The 13,079-nt window shown below is 42.9% G+C and overlaps 1 protein-coding gene across 20 annotated transcripts in view; it reads right to left on the bottom strand.

Annotated features, from left to right (window-relative positions):
• birc6 (baculoviral IAP repeat containing 6) overlaps positions 1-13,079 on the bottom strand; it is a 154,206-nt gene that overhangs the window by 136,992 nt on the left and 4,135 nt on the right. For 16 of the 20 annotated variants that reach the window (XM_055902246.1, XM_055902249.1, XM_055902251.1 and 13 more), the window contains exons 3-9: positions 7,268-7,405; positions 2,286-2,479; positions 2,013-2,133; positions 1,637-1,719; positions 659-881; positions 170-336; positions 7-65 (exon numbers count right to left, since the gene is read on the bottom strand). In XM_055902246.1, coding sequence (XP_055758221.1) covers positions 7-65; positions 170-336; positions 659-881; positions 1,637-1,719; positions 2,013-2,133; positions 2,286-2,479; positions 7,268-7,405 — 985 coding nt within the window. The remainder of the gene's footprint in view (positions 1-6; positions 66-169; positions 337-658; positions 882-1,636; positions 1,720-2,012; positions 2,134-2,285; positions 2,480-7,267; positions 7,406-13,079) is intronic. The other 4 variants (XM_055902248.1, XM_055902265.1, XM_055902259.1 and 1 more) reach the window with 1 other exon arrangement.

Genomic DNA, 13,079 nt, shown 5'->3' with positions numbered 1-13,079 from the left:
TCATACCCGTCACTGACTCTGATCTGGAATGCTCTTCACTGTCAGAGTCCTCCAACTGGTCATCACTGGCAGAGAAACAAAGAAAAAAAGGTCCTAACAGATTTCCTTTTTTTTTTTTTACACATACACATACACTAGGTGTGCATCGAGTAAGTGTGTCCAGTAGTACCTGTCCCCCTCTAGTTTTGGTATGTCTGAGCAGCTTGAGGAGTCCTCTAGCCAGGCTAAGGTAGGCCTCCTGGACTCCTGGGTCCCCAGGGCCTGCTCGCTCCCAGACAGAATCAGCTGTCGCAGGATCGCCGGGTCGTAGGGGTTGATTTCAAATTTCAAGTGCACCTGAGGGGAAAGAAATCATGAATCATCAAATCAAACAGAAATAACAACAGCCATATAGAGATACATGTATTATTTATTCATGACTTCATAAGTTTTATGTATGTCAATAAAGTCTGACATCCAGGACTCACGCTCATGCCACCCAGACAACCACCCACACACACACACCAAAAGCATAGCATGGAGGCAGATATCAGCAAAACTCTACTTCTTTACCCAATGACATTACTTTGAAATATTGACTTCACCAGTGCTCCTAGGGCCAGATCAAACCTTCACGTTGTCATCACTATCACGTTTCCACCACACCGCGCAGCCTTACCTTCATGAGCTTGGACACGTCCCAGATGCAGATTTTGCCACGCTTTGTGGCGGCTGCCAGGAAGTGGGGGCAGCTGCCGAAGCCGTAGCAGGCGATCTTATCTGAGCCGTCGGGGGTGGGGAACTGGGCGGGGCTGGTGGCGAGCGTGACGGACAGGGGAACGTTCTGGGTGTGCTCACCCTTCACAAACGGACAGTTGGGGGAATGTCGCTCGTGCTCGGACCTGACGAGAAGGCGGAGGTCATGGTCATTATGTTGTTTAGAGGTAAATGATTGTGCGATCTGAATGTTCTGTGGTGTGTGTGAGAGTGAGAGAGAGAGAGAGAGAGAGTGCGGAGCGATTAGTAGTTTTTGTGATCGGTTCCATTTCAGTTAAATTATTTAAAAGTAGTCACGGTTTGAGATTTGTTTTAAATGCATTAAAAGCCAATATAAAATAATGACATTACAATGATGTTAGAGTTTTTTTGTGCGTCCAGAGATCTGTGCGTCCAGAGATCTGTAAATAATGACGAGATGCTCATGCCTCTGCCCTAAGATTGGGAGTCGTTGTCCTCAAGGCAGGCAACAAGGTTAGGTCCAAAATAAACCAATAGAAATGCATTGGGATTATTTTGGACAGATTTTGTTGAGTGTAACCTCTCGCTTCGCCTCTTTCTCTCTGGCCCATGTCCAAGACTGAAATAAATGGTGCAATGGATTATGGTGACTGTAGTTAATTACCACCTTTCTGCGCTGAACTAGACTGAATATTTGTTTAATGAAAACTACAGCGCCAGCACCTCACATAGCGCAAGAGTTGATTTCTCTTGTGAATTATTGGATTTCTCTCTAGAGAAACGACTCTTTAGGACAACAAAAACAACCCCGAAATGAATGAATTCAAGTAATTGAACCGACGCCGGTCACTAAATTCTATTATAATCCCAAAAATTTACAAAATGTTGGTTAATCGCTCAGCACTAATGAGTGACTCACCATGGTTCATCAGTGGGCTCCCAACACACTAGGCAGACACTGCATGTGAAACACATTGCCCTGTCATCACCGGTAGAGGCAGGCTGCAGAGAGAGAAAAGGAATTTCACAACAGGAAGGAACTCCAAGCCAAGCATCATGAGGCTCAGCTATACACAATAAAAAAAACAGCTAATCTTTTACACTTTATGTACAGAAATATTATGCCTCTTTATACTGCATCAGCAATAATGTGTCATGCCGCAACTTGAGTCTCAAACGGCATGCAAACTACTGTGTGCGTGCATTATAAACATGTAATTGGAGGATCAAATGTACATTTTTCTTCACTATGTAAGCATTAGAGGGAGAGATGATGGGAGAGGAGGTGTCCTTACACTGCCTACCTGGTGGTAAAATCCTGCTTGGGCCATGGGGTCAGGCTGTGCCCACCTGTACCCGGCATGGGGCCACGACATGAATGTTTCTCTCCTATTTGCCTCACTGTACATCAATGATCTGAAAGACAGACAGCAAGGGTCAACTTGTCAATACAGAAATATAGGCAAAAGGAACGAAATACATCTGATTGGTATTGGCGAGATGAGGTTATTTGAGTCATTAACACCTCTGGTGCATTGAGGTTTGTCATGGTTTAAGGTCCTGCTCACCTATCTACAGAGCGCCCTGGGCCCACCCCCAGCTCAGGCCGTGCACTTGGTAAGAGGTAGGAGAGCCTGTCCATGATGGACGAGGCCACAGACAAGGCAGCGACGTTCTGGTTGATCTTCTTCAGCTCAGTCACGATGGCACTGGCGACCAACTTTAGCACATGGTGTGGAAGATGAAACGTCACTGTTGCCCACTGGAGAGAGAGGGACAGACAGTGTTAGGGGAAAGAGGAGAGAGCAGTGTCCAGCGAGCCTAGTTGAATTTTTGTAATACCGCATCCCATCCCTGCTGGTACAAATAAAAATTAAACCACCATGGTTTGCCCCATTTCCTATATATTATACAATGTATGTATTATACAATGTATGTAAATTCTGTGAGGCCAGTTGGAAAGTGAAAAGCGAAATTCATTATTGGGACAGAAGTTGATTGTTACAGGATTGTGAGTTAAAAAGGAAGAGAGGTTGGACGTTGGGTAAACTTCCAATATCAGGCCTTGGTGTATTTATTTTAATACAAGGGAGACAAATACAACAACAAAAAACGTTCACAATATAGGTACGTCACGGTATACCAAGATATATCACTGGGCACTAAATGAAATAGTGCAACAGCAAAGTGATCTTGATGTAACAGAGTGCTGGTTGGTGCTGAAGGCCGAGGAGCGGATTCTTCTACCATGGTTCTCAGCAATGGAAGTGATGGAACCAGTGCTAAAAATACGTGCATGAGTAAACAGAGTCGTGTCTGGGGTTTAATAGTGGGAACCAAGTTAGAGATTTCAGAGAGTTCCCTACCAAACCCACTCCCGTTTCCCGGGATAAATAAACCGGTAAATTATCATTTATTATTCATATGAACAGCATGACGTGAAACGGAACAGTAATATGCAATGTCTAAATCTGGCTTCCCACGGTAGGGTAGGCCTACCTACTTTTATTAATTCAGCTGCGTAAATCTTCACTAAAACTAATGCCACCGAGGAAGATAGCTACATCTGCAAGGGCAAAATGAAATGGAGCCTACACCAGACGGTTCGACAACAAGTTTCATCCGGACCTACATCCATGCAAGTGTTCCAATGCAAGTGTAGAGGGGGCTTCAGCAAGAGAACAGGGGGGTTTGGCGGCAAAACGTTCTAGAACGATGCAGTCTTACCTCAAGGCGATGTAAGCACTGGATGAAATTCTAGCAGAAATTGCTGCGAGCGACAGCTTCTCCTACCATGCTATTGCAAACAGTATTGCGGTACACACATCTACCATATCGGCCAGACTGTTCCAAACGTGTGCTGCAGTCCAATTTGAACTTGAGCCCTTTCCCACTCTCTTCACGTTGCCTACCCCTGTAGCATGTCATCACTGACCTCTGACTTGCTAAAGTTATGTGCAATCTTCCTCACTTCCTCCACTGTGCTGTGTAGATCCCCTCTCAGCTCGTAGCCTACTGGGTGTCTTCTTCAACGTCAACACAAAGTTTATGTTAACATTTAAATGTATTTTATGCCGTAGCTATATTTGGATAGGATGTATGCTAGCCTAAGTGTATTTGACCAACATTCTACTTTGTCAGGTGTTGATTTATTTAACTATCATAAAACAAAACCTTGTAAGATTATCGATGACTATTGCTTTAGAATTACCATTAAAGTTAGATTTTATGTATATACGTCGCACATGATCCTGTACGATGGTTGTATATGCTTTAGAACGACACCTCCTGTTTTGGCGGGAAATACCGGGTTACCCAGGAGAAAAGTTATTTATTCTTGAAATGGAACATGTCCCCTAGTGTGGAGTAACTCACTGGTTATAGAACAAGATTATCTTACAAAGACACACACATCCCTGTTAAATAAGACTGAACTAGCAGGTCACCCAGTCCTATGTGAGTGAGAGCTTAATCTCTCTACATAGAGGTGTGTTTAAAAATATTTGGAGCATAGCCAAAGGGCGGGTGTTGTGCTGCATGGCAGAAACACAACAATATACGAGGGTAAGGCAGAGGACAATGGTGAGACGGAAGTGGATTTATAAACTAAGATATTCATAAAAAATTGTATAAGAACAAATATCCTTTTCTTGTGGGCGTTTTATGGCCGGCAGGACACATATATATTAAGACACCGAGTGTGTAACACGTGGGGAGTCTTAAAGGCTCATGTTGAACTTGGACCAGCCTCACCATCCGCCAGTGACTAGCAGATTGTACTCCAATTGGAGTCAGTGTAATGGATGATGGTTTGCTGCAGAAGCACACTGGCAGGGAGGCCCACAGAGCTAGTGGTAAGGCAGCGTCCTCAGCCCTTGGCAGCCCAGCACATACCAGGAGAGATCCATCAAATTCTGGAGGAGGAAGTAAAGGGGTGAGTAAATAGGGAATTCCCAGTGCCTTGGCTTTCACATTACACACCGATAGCTTTCTGGCCAAACTCTACACATCGAGGGAGGTGATGTTAAGATTGACATTCTGATTTGTTTTAGCCCAGGTTCAATTACACAGAGTGGAGAGTGGGCATTGGGACATAAGCGGTGCTCGTCCCCCTGCTCTGGCTATTAATATGCCGATGAGGTCTGCAGTTTCTGCTCTTTGTCGCAGACTGCAGTCAGGTCTCAGGATCTCACCAGCACTGAAAGAGAGCGCATGTACGCATAATCAAAGAGACAAATCCAATGTCACACAACCACAGTCTTTCCTCTTTGTTAAACCTGCACTGAACATAAAGGGATCTGGTTTGGGAGTGTGTGGGGGAATTATAAGCCGATTGAAGAATCACTGTTTTTGCTAGAACCAAAACCACACTCATCCATCCACAGAGCAACACAATATCAAGGGAAGGAGAAGGCTACCAAATTAAAAATCATACGATTAGGGCTGGCACAATTACCGTATAACTTGTCACTGACAGTTATGGATAAACACCGTCATGAAAATTAAATAAAAAGGTCATGAACGTTTACATTTTTTTTGTGTGGAACAAACAGAAGGACGGCCGGGCACCCGTGCAGTTAAGTCGCATAAAAATAGAATGAATAAAAAAGGCTAGGAACCTTTAACACCGGCAATTTGACTGGTAAACTCATGGGTACACTCGCAATGGCTGCCTGATATTGTGATTCAATCATTTTCAGGGTAATGCATCATTTTCATTCAAATGATAACTGATGTGGCTCATGCAATTGGATTTATTTTTTGTAATGTCAGTTGAATCAACAAATCACAAAACATATTGATGTGTACTCTCAGCGCACTAAAGTGCGACCAAGTTTGTCACAATATGCAAGAAAATATTTGGCTGTGCGACTAGTTTTATTTTGGGAGCACTGTGCGACTATGAACTAAATATCCCAGATAGTTGTTTCTGAGTGCCCTAGAGAAACAAGCAAGTGCAGCTTTGTTAGAGTCATGGTTGCACAACCGTTACAGCGTACACGGCTTGCTTTTGAAGATCTGACCCATATTACCGGAGCAACATTTTGATCCAATATCGGATTGCCGCTTTTACATCCCTAAACCATCTCATTGGCCATTCTAAAACTACTCGCACATCATTAACCATTTGTTTACACTTTGTTCAGTCATGTTACCTCCTTAGCTAACTAGCTAACAACCTGGTAACTTTACCAGTATATTCAAACATTTGGGGGCACAAACAGAAAGGAAATGGGATTTCTGCTTCAGGAGATCAATGATCATAGCAATGAACGCATGTTGTCATCACAATCCTGATTATTATGATTTATGTATTTTTAAATTCAGTGTAATTCACCAAATTAGTGATTTTACTCAATGTACAAACCTAATATTCCACAAATGACTCATTTCATTGACAGGTAATTGTATCAACATTTTAGCTTTTATAATAAACTAATGCATTTACAGTGTAACAAATGTGTTTCTCGGGCACAACAAAAAGTAGCTAGAATTCATACAGACCCAATATAGGCTGTATCTCAATCAATTACATTTCATGTGGTGCTCCTAGCTTATTTTGTATGTTTCTTTTTTTAATTGGGAGCACCAGTGCTACCAACAAAACATATCAATTTAGAGCCCTAGGTAAACTTCCTGATTTTACTTCCTGCTTTGTCCAAAAGCTACACTTGCAATGGCCGCCAGTCCACCCATTATACCATCATTGACTTGAACGGGGACGCCCATTCTATTCATTACATTTCTATGGCAGCATATGCAGTCAGGAGCAGATGAGGACAAAAAAAGGTAACCAAATTGCTGTGACCACTCATTTGGCCAATAACAGTAGTCCAAAATGTCATGACCGTCACGGCCCTAGACACCATATAGGCCTAGACTAAATACCTCAAATCAGCATTCCCATTTCAATCCCACAATACCTTTAAATTAAAATAGCATCCTCTTTAGTCTCCTTTGACTTTGCTACACATTACTGAAGAACTGGCATTCTCTGGTGTTAGAGCTGTTATATCTGAGCAACACCTCAGCCACAGGAGATGACAGCTCTGGCCCAGCAGCAGACACTGCTCTATCAGTTCCCTAGCCTAGCACTGATTAGAATGTGTCAACGAGCTACGCACACTATACATTAAACTTAATGCATTTTCGTGTAAGTCACTGACTGCTGCGAGCAGAATAACAGTAACTGACTGTCAGCCCTACTAATAAGAGCTGGCAAGTTTTGAATAATCAAAAGCAAATTTGCCTAATGTTTGCACTGCTGCACAGTCAATGAACAAACTTGTTCAACCTCTGGCATACGCTCTAACAGGTGATTGACGACTTGCGGTGTCACAGTACAAACAGAGATGTGTTATGTTAGACAACTGAAGCGAACCACTACACCTGCTTGGTGCATTTGTCTAACACTATTATATGTAACAATTCTGACCATCTGCAGTGGAAAGACATAACAGCAGAAAACACCATAACACAACATGAATATGGGTTAGTAGGCAAGTTGTGACACGGTTCGCCTCCTCCCAGAGCGCGGAGTGTGACTCACCTTGGCCACTTTGTGATTGGCTGCAGTCTCGTGTGAGGTATTCTTCAGTCCTTCTTTGAGTTGAGCAATGAAGATGTCGTAGCCCTCTGTGTTGGACACATCTACCTTCTCCAGGCAGGCAGAGAGCATCTGCTGAGCCTGCAGGGAACACACACAGAGATCCACACTCACGCCATAGTACAAGGGGTAGAGACACAATGGGTTCACTGATGGAACCAAGACCTTTTTACACAAGGTCGTATGCCAATTGTTGTTGAAGTTGTTGACTCATTAGTCTATGAGTCACCATCCAGATCTCAAATGACATAAACCATTCACAAATGTTACATTAAAAAACATTGTTCTCATTGTCCTGTAAAACTCACTAGGCTTGCTAGTAATACGATTGATTTTCCTGAATAACTTCTAATGCAGCATTATCCACTGCTAGCTGACATGGAGATGGGGTCAATACTCATTAGATATAGCCTTGGAGAGATGGGCAGATCAGAGAGGACAAAGCAGGCAGGCAGGTGGGAGTTAACAGTAACAGACTGCTGCAGGAGAGGAGGAACAGCCAGGGCAGATCAATAATACTGGCAGCACAAAGTACACACAGCCATACCCACAGAGGTTAACGTTTCAACCAGTCTGACTATGCCATGTAGCCACTGTCAAATTCATAGACTGAGCTACGAATGCAAGGATTGGGAAGGAGAAGAAGAAAAAATAAATACTCCACTCAGCAGGTGGGTCAACAAATGCAAATGAGCTGTGCAACAGGGCAGGAAAGGGGCGTCTAAGAATAAAACGATTTTACTAAATATTATAACATAAGGCAACTCTTGCCCCTCCAGTAAAACATTGGGGCACATGCACTGGCATGCAGCCAATATCAATATTGGGACACCTTCACAGCATTTCAATGAGGAACAAAACATGGTCTTGGCTGTGAGGTGCAACTAATCCTGGGAAACAGGCTGTGTGTGCTCAGATCTACTAAGCGCCTGTGGTGTGATGATTAAAACATCATCAGTCTCTCAGAGGAATGACGAGGGGATGTCTGAGTACAGAGGCCTGCTGTCTGTGCGCAGCCTGTAATGATTAAACATGGGGCACATATAAAACAGACAACGGTCATAAAGTAAAGTAAGCCTTGCTTTGAAACCAACGGGTTTGCAAAAGTCAAGGGTTACAACGATCTGGCTAAACACGCTGTGAATTTTGATGGGCTGGTACGACAAGAAACTCTTTAAATAAATAATTAATTAAAGAATGTCAGTCAGTGTTTATCAGGCAAAGGGAAACAGTTTCCAGTGCCTGGTCAAATTCATGGGTGTGAAAGTTTAAACTAAATTGAATCTTTAAAAATGTACCTCGCAACTCAAGTAAACCATTGACGATGGCTCCGTATCAACTGCAATCATTTCTTTAATCTGCACTGATGAGCGCCTCATATCCGTGGCAAAAAATTTAAAAGATGCATATCGGTTATTACTAATGTTATAGCATTGTTACGTTAGATAGGACTACTTGTTAATTTTTCCCCCCTTAAATGAAAGTGGCTAATGCCATTGAACCCACAGCTACTGAAACGTGTCTCAATAACACTTCACCGTTTACTCCTGTTTCAACAGGGTGCTATTACCTGTATAATGGGAGTTTAGACATACAGTTAACGGCATTAGAGTGTCAATTATTCCCTTTTTAACCAGTAGATAACACGTGTCAAATGTGGCTTTCTTTTGATTTGTAAGACTAAACTTTGTGGGCAGGCTTTTGTTAAACATGAAAAAAAGTAGGCCCCTAGAATAATGAATAGGCTTTTTGCCTTCATCAAAATAATGTTTCTGGGCCTCCCGGGTGGCGCAGTGGTCTAGGGCACTGCATCGCAGTGCTAACTGCGCCACCAGAGTCCCTGGGTTCGCCCCCAGGCTCTGTGGCAGCCGGCCGCGACCGGGAGGTTCGTGGGGCGACGCACAATTGGGCCAGCGTCGTCCGGGTTAGGGAGGATTTGGCCGGTAGGGATTTCCTTGTCTCATCGCGCTCCAGCGACTCCTGTGGCGGGCTGGGCGCAGTGCGCGCTAACCAAGGGGGCCAGGTGCACGGTGTTTCCTCCGACACATTGGTGCGGCTGGCTTCCGGGTTGGAGGCGCGCTGTGTTAAAGAAGCAGTGCGGCTTGGTTGGGTTGTGCTTCGGAGGACGCATGGCTTTCGACCTTCGTCTCTCCCGAGGCCGTACGGGAGTTGTAGCGATGAGACAAGATAGCGATTGGATACCACGAAAATTGGGGAGAAAAGGGGTTAAAATTTATAAAAAATAAAAAATAATGTTTCTGCCTAGGGGGGTTGTAACCTATTGTAAATAGCAAAGTATAACAGCTGGCAAAAAAGCCCCAAATAAACGAGACATGTCTATTATTCTAACACTAAAGCTCGTGGTTGGAACACATATACACTGCTCAAAAAAATAAAGGGAACACTTAAACAACACAATGTAACGCCAAGTCAATCACACTTCTGTGAAATCAAACTGTCCACTTAGGAAGCAACACTGATTGCACATTTGTGGCCTGCTGGAGGTCATTTTGCAGGGCTCTGGCAGTGCTCCTCCTTGCACAAAGGCGGAGGTAGCGGTCCTGCTGCTGGGTTGTTGGCCTCCTCCACGTCTCCTGATGTACTGGCCTGTCTCCTGGTAACGCCTCCATGCTCTGGACACTACGCTGACAGACACAGCAAACCTTCTTGCCACAGCTCACATTGATGTGCCATCCTGGATGAGCTGCACTACCTGAGCCACTTGTGTGGGTTGTAGACTCCGTCTCATGCTACCACTAGAGTGAGAGCACCGCCAGCATTCAAAAGTGACCAAAACATCAGCCAGGAAGCATAGGAACTGAGAAGTGGTCTGTGGTCACCACCTGCAGAATCACTCCTTTATTGGGGGTGTCTTGCTAATTGCCTATAATTTCCACCTTTTGTCTATTCAATTTGCACAACAGCATGTGAAATGTATTGTCAATCAGTGTTGCTTCCTAAGTGGACTGTTTGATTTCACAGAAGTGTGATTGACTTGGCGTTACATTGTGTTGTTTAAGTGTTCCCTTTATTTTTTTGAGCAGTGTATATCCCTACTTTAAAATCACCAGTCCATTTATGAGCTGGTGTGGTTACATGCGGTCTGCAGTTGTGAGGCCGATTAGACGTACTGCCAAATTTTCTAACACAACATTGGAAGTGGCTTATGGTAGAGAATTGAACATTCAATTCTCTGGCAACAGCTCTTGTGAAGATTGCTGCAGTCAGCATGCCAATTGCATACTTCCTCAACTTGAGACATCTGTGATATTCTGTTGTGTGACAACTGCACATTTTAGAGTGGCCTTTAATTGTACCCAACACAAGGTGCACCTGTGTGATGAGCGTGCTGTTTAATTTCTTATGGCTGCAGGGGCAGTATTGAGTAGCTTGGATGAAAGATGCACAGAGGTGCCCATAGTAAACTGCCTGCTCCTCAGTCCCAGTTACTAATATATGCATATTATTCGTATTGGATAGAAAACACTCTGAAGTTTCTAAAACTGTTTGAATGATGTCTGTAAGTATAACAGAACTCATATGGCAGGCAAAAACCTGAGAAAAAATCCAAACAGGAAGTGGGAATTCTGAGGTTGGTCGATTTTCAACACAGCCCCTACAGAACACACAGTGGGATATGGATGACTTTGCACTTCCTACGGCTTCCACTAGATGTCAACAGTCTGTAGAACCTTGTCTGATGCCTCTACTGTGTAGTGGGACCGAAGGAGACAGGAAATTGTCAGGTCTACCATGACCTGGCCATGCGCGTTCACATGAGAGGGAGCTCTGTCCCATCGCACATCTGAAGTCAATGTAATTCTCCGTTTGGAACGTTACTGAAGATTTATGTTAAAAACATTCTAAAGATTGATTCAACACATCGTTTGACATGTTTCTACTGACTGTTACAGAACTTTTTGACATTGTCAGCTTTTAGTGAACGCGCTTTCTGACTTTGGATTTGTTTACCAAACACGCTAACAAAAATAGCTATTTGGACATAAATGATGGACATCACCGAACAAAACAAACATTTCTTGTGGGAGTCCTGGGAGTGCATTCCGACGAAGATCAGCAAAGGGAAGATTTATAATGCTTTTTATGAGTTTTGTTGACTGCACAATTTGGCGGGTAACTGTATGGCTTCCTTGTGGCTGAACGCTGTTCTCAGATTATTGAATATTGTGCTTTTGCCGTAAAGCTTTTTGAAATCTGACAGCGGTTGCATTAAGAACAGGTGTATCTTTAATTCTATGTAAAACGTCTATCTTTCATCAAAGTTTATTATGAGTATTTATGTTATTTGACGTGGCTCTCTGCAATTTCTCCGGATATTTTGGAGGCATTTCTGAACATGGCGCCAATGTAAACTGAGGTTTTTGGATATAAATATGAGCTTTATCGAACAAAACATATATGCATTGTGTAACATGAAGTCCTATGAGTGTCATCTGATGAAGATCAAAGGTTAGTGATTCATTTGATCTCTATTTCTGCTTTTTGTGACGCCTGTCTTTGGCTGGAAAAATTACTCTTTTTCTCTGTGATTTTGCGGTGACCTAACATAATCGTTTGTGATGCTTTCGCTGTAAAGCCTATTTGAAATCGGACACTTTGGTGGGATTAATCAGCTTCTTGATATGCCACACCTGTCAGGTGGCTGGATTATCTTGGCAAATAGAACTGCTCACTAACAGGGATGTAAACAAATGTGTGCAGACAATTTGAGAGAAATAAGCTTTTTGAGAGTATGGGAAATTTCTAGAATCTTTTATTTCAGCTCATGAAACATGGGAGAGTTGAGAGTCGCAAATGCACATAATTCACAACGTTAATGAAAGTTTGTCTTCGGGACAAAACTTCACCTGCCGTTCACATCCTTAATAGTAGCCTACATTAATAAATTCTACAATTACAATGCATTGGCAACTGGGCAATAGAAACACCAAGGCTTTCAATTAAATTATAAATTGCAGTCTCTCTGTGCATGCCTTTTCATGAAACGGTTGGAATACCACAATGGGTCCAATTGCACCTGTCTGTAGGCTATATTGACTAACCAGAGGGGTTAACAATTTGTTCAAAGATTTCAATTTAGAAATTTTATGTAACCAGGTCCTACAGATACGACAGGCCAGAGATAGACAATGCAAAAAAGATGCACAGCGTCATTAATTAATCTGGGGACATAATGATCGATTCCTAACTTCAGAGTCACACTCGTAACTCAAATTTTTCTCCAAATCTCCTAACGAGATGCATGATTTACATGAAAGTCTGAGGTACTTGCACAGGCCAAGAATTGTCACACTCATTAAAACAAATGAACGGGAGTGGTGGATTCTCCACAGTTAGCATGTGCGCTCTCACAGTGGACCAGTTTTTCTACATTACTAAGCAGGCCTGTCGTCAGGTTTGTGTGATTTTAGAGCAAGGTAGACAATGCTTGCAGTAGTGGGACAAATTCAAACGATCGATACCTGTGTTCTAATTCGCACTCACAACAATAAAAAATAGATACATTAAAAACAAAGGTAAGATCACAATAAGCCAAAGTAGCACTAACTGTTTTTGAGCATCAATAATTGTTGTTCATTGTGTGTTGTACTGTAATACCATTGTATGTAAACATATTAATGTCAGCGATTCTATGTCAATGGGTTTCAAAGACAACTTTAGCGAGTGCTATGAGCACACTTCCATGTTTAAGTGTGTTTTGTGTCATGTGTCGGTGGCTGACTGGCTAGCTCTC

This window comes from Salvelinus fontinalis, chromosome 37, assembly GCF_029448725.1.
Source record: "Salvelinus fontinalis isolate EN_2023a chromosome 37, ASM2944872v1, whole genome shotgun sequence".
Classification (NCBI taxonomy): Eukaryota; Metazoa; Chordata; class Actinopteri; order Salmoniformes; family Salmonidae; genus Salvelinus; species Salvelinus fontinalis.
Note: the sequence above shows the minus strand (reverse complement) of the source record. Positions and strands in the feature narration are given on the sequence as shown.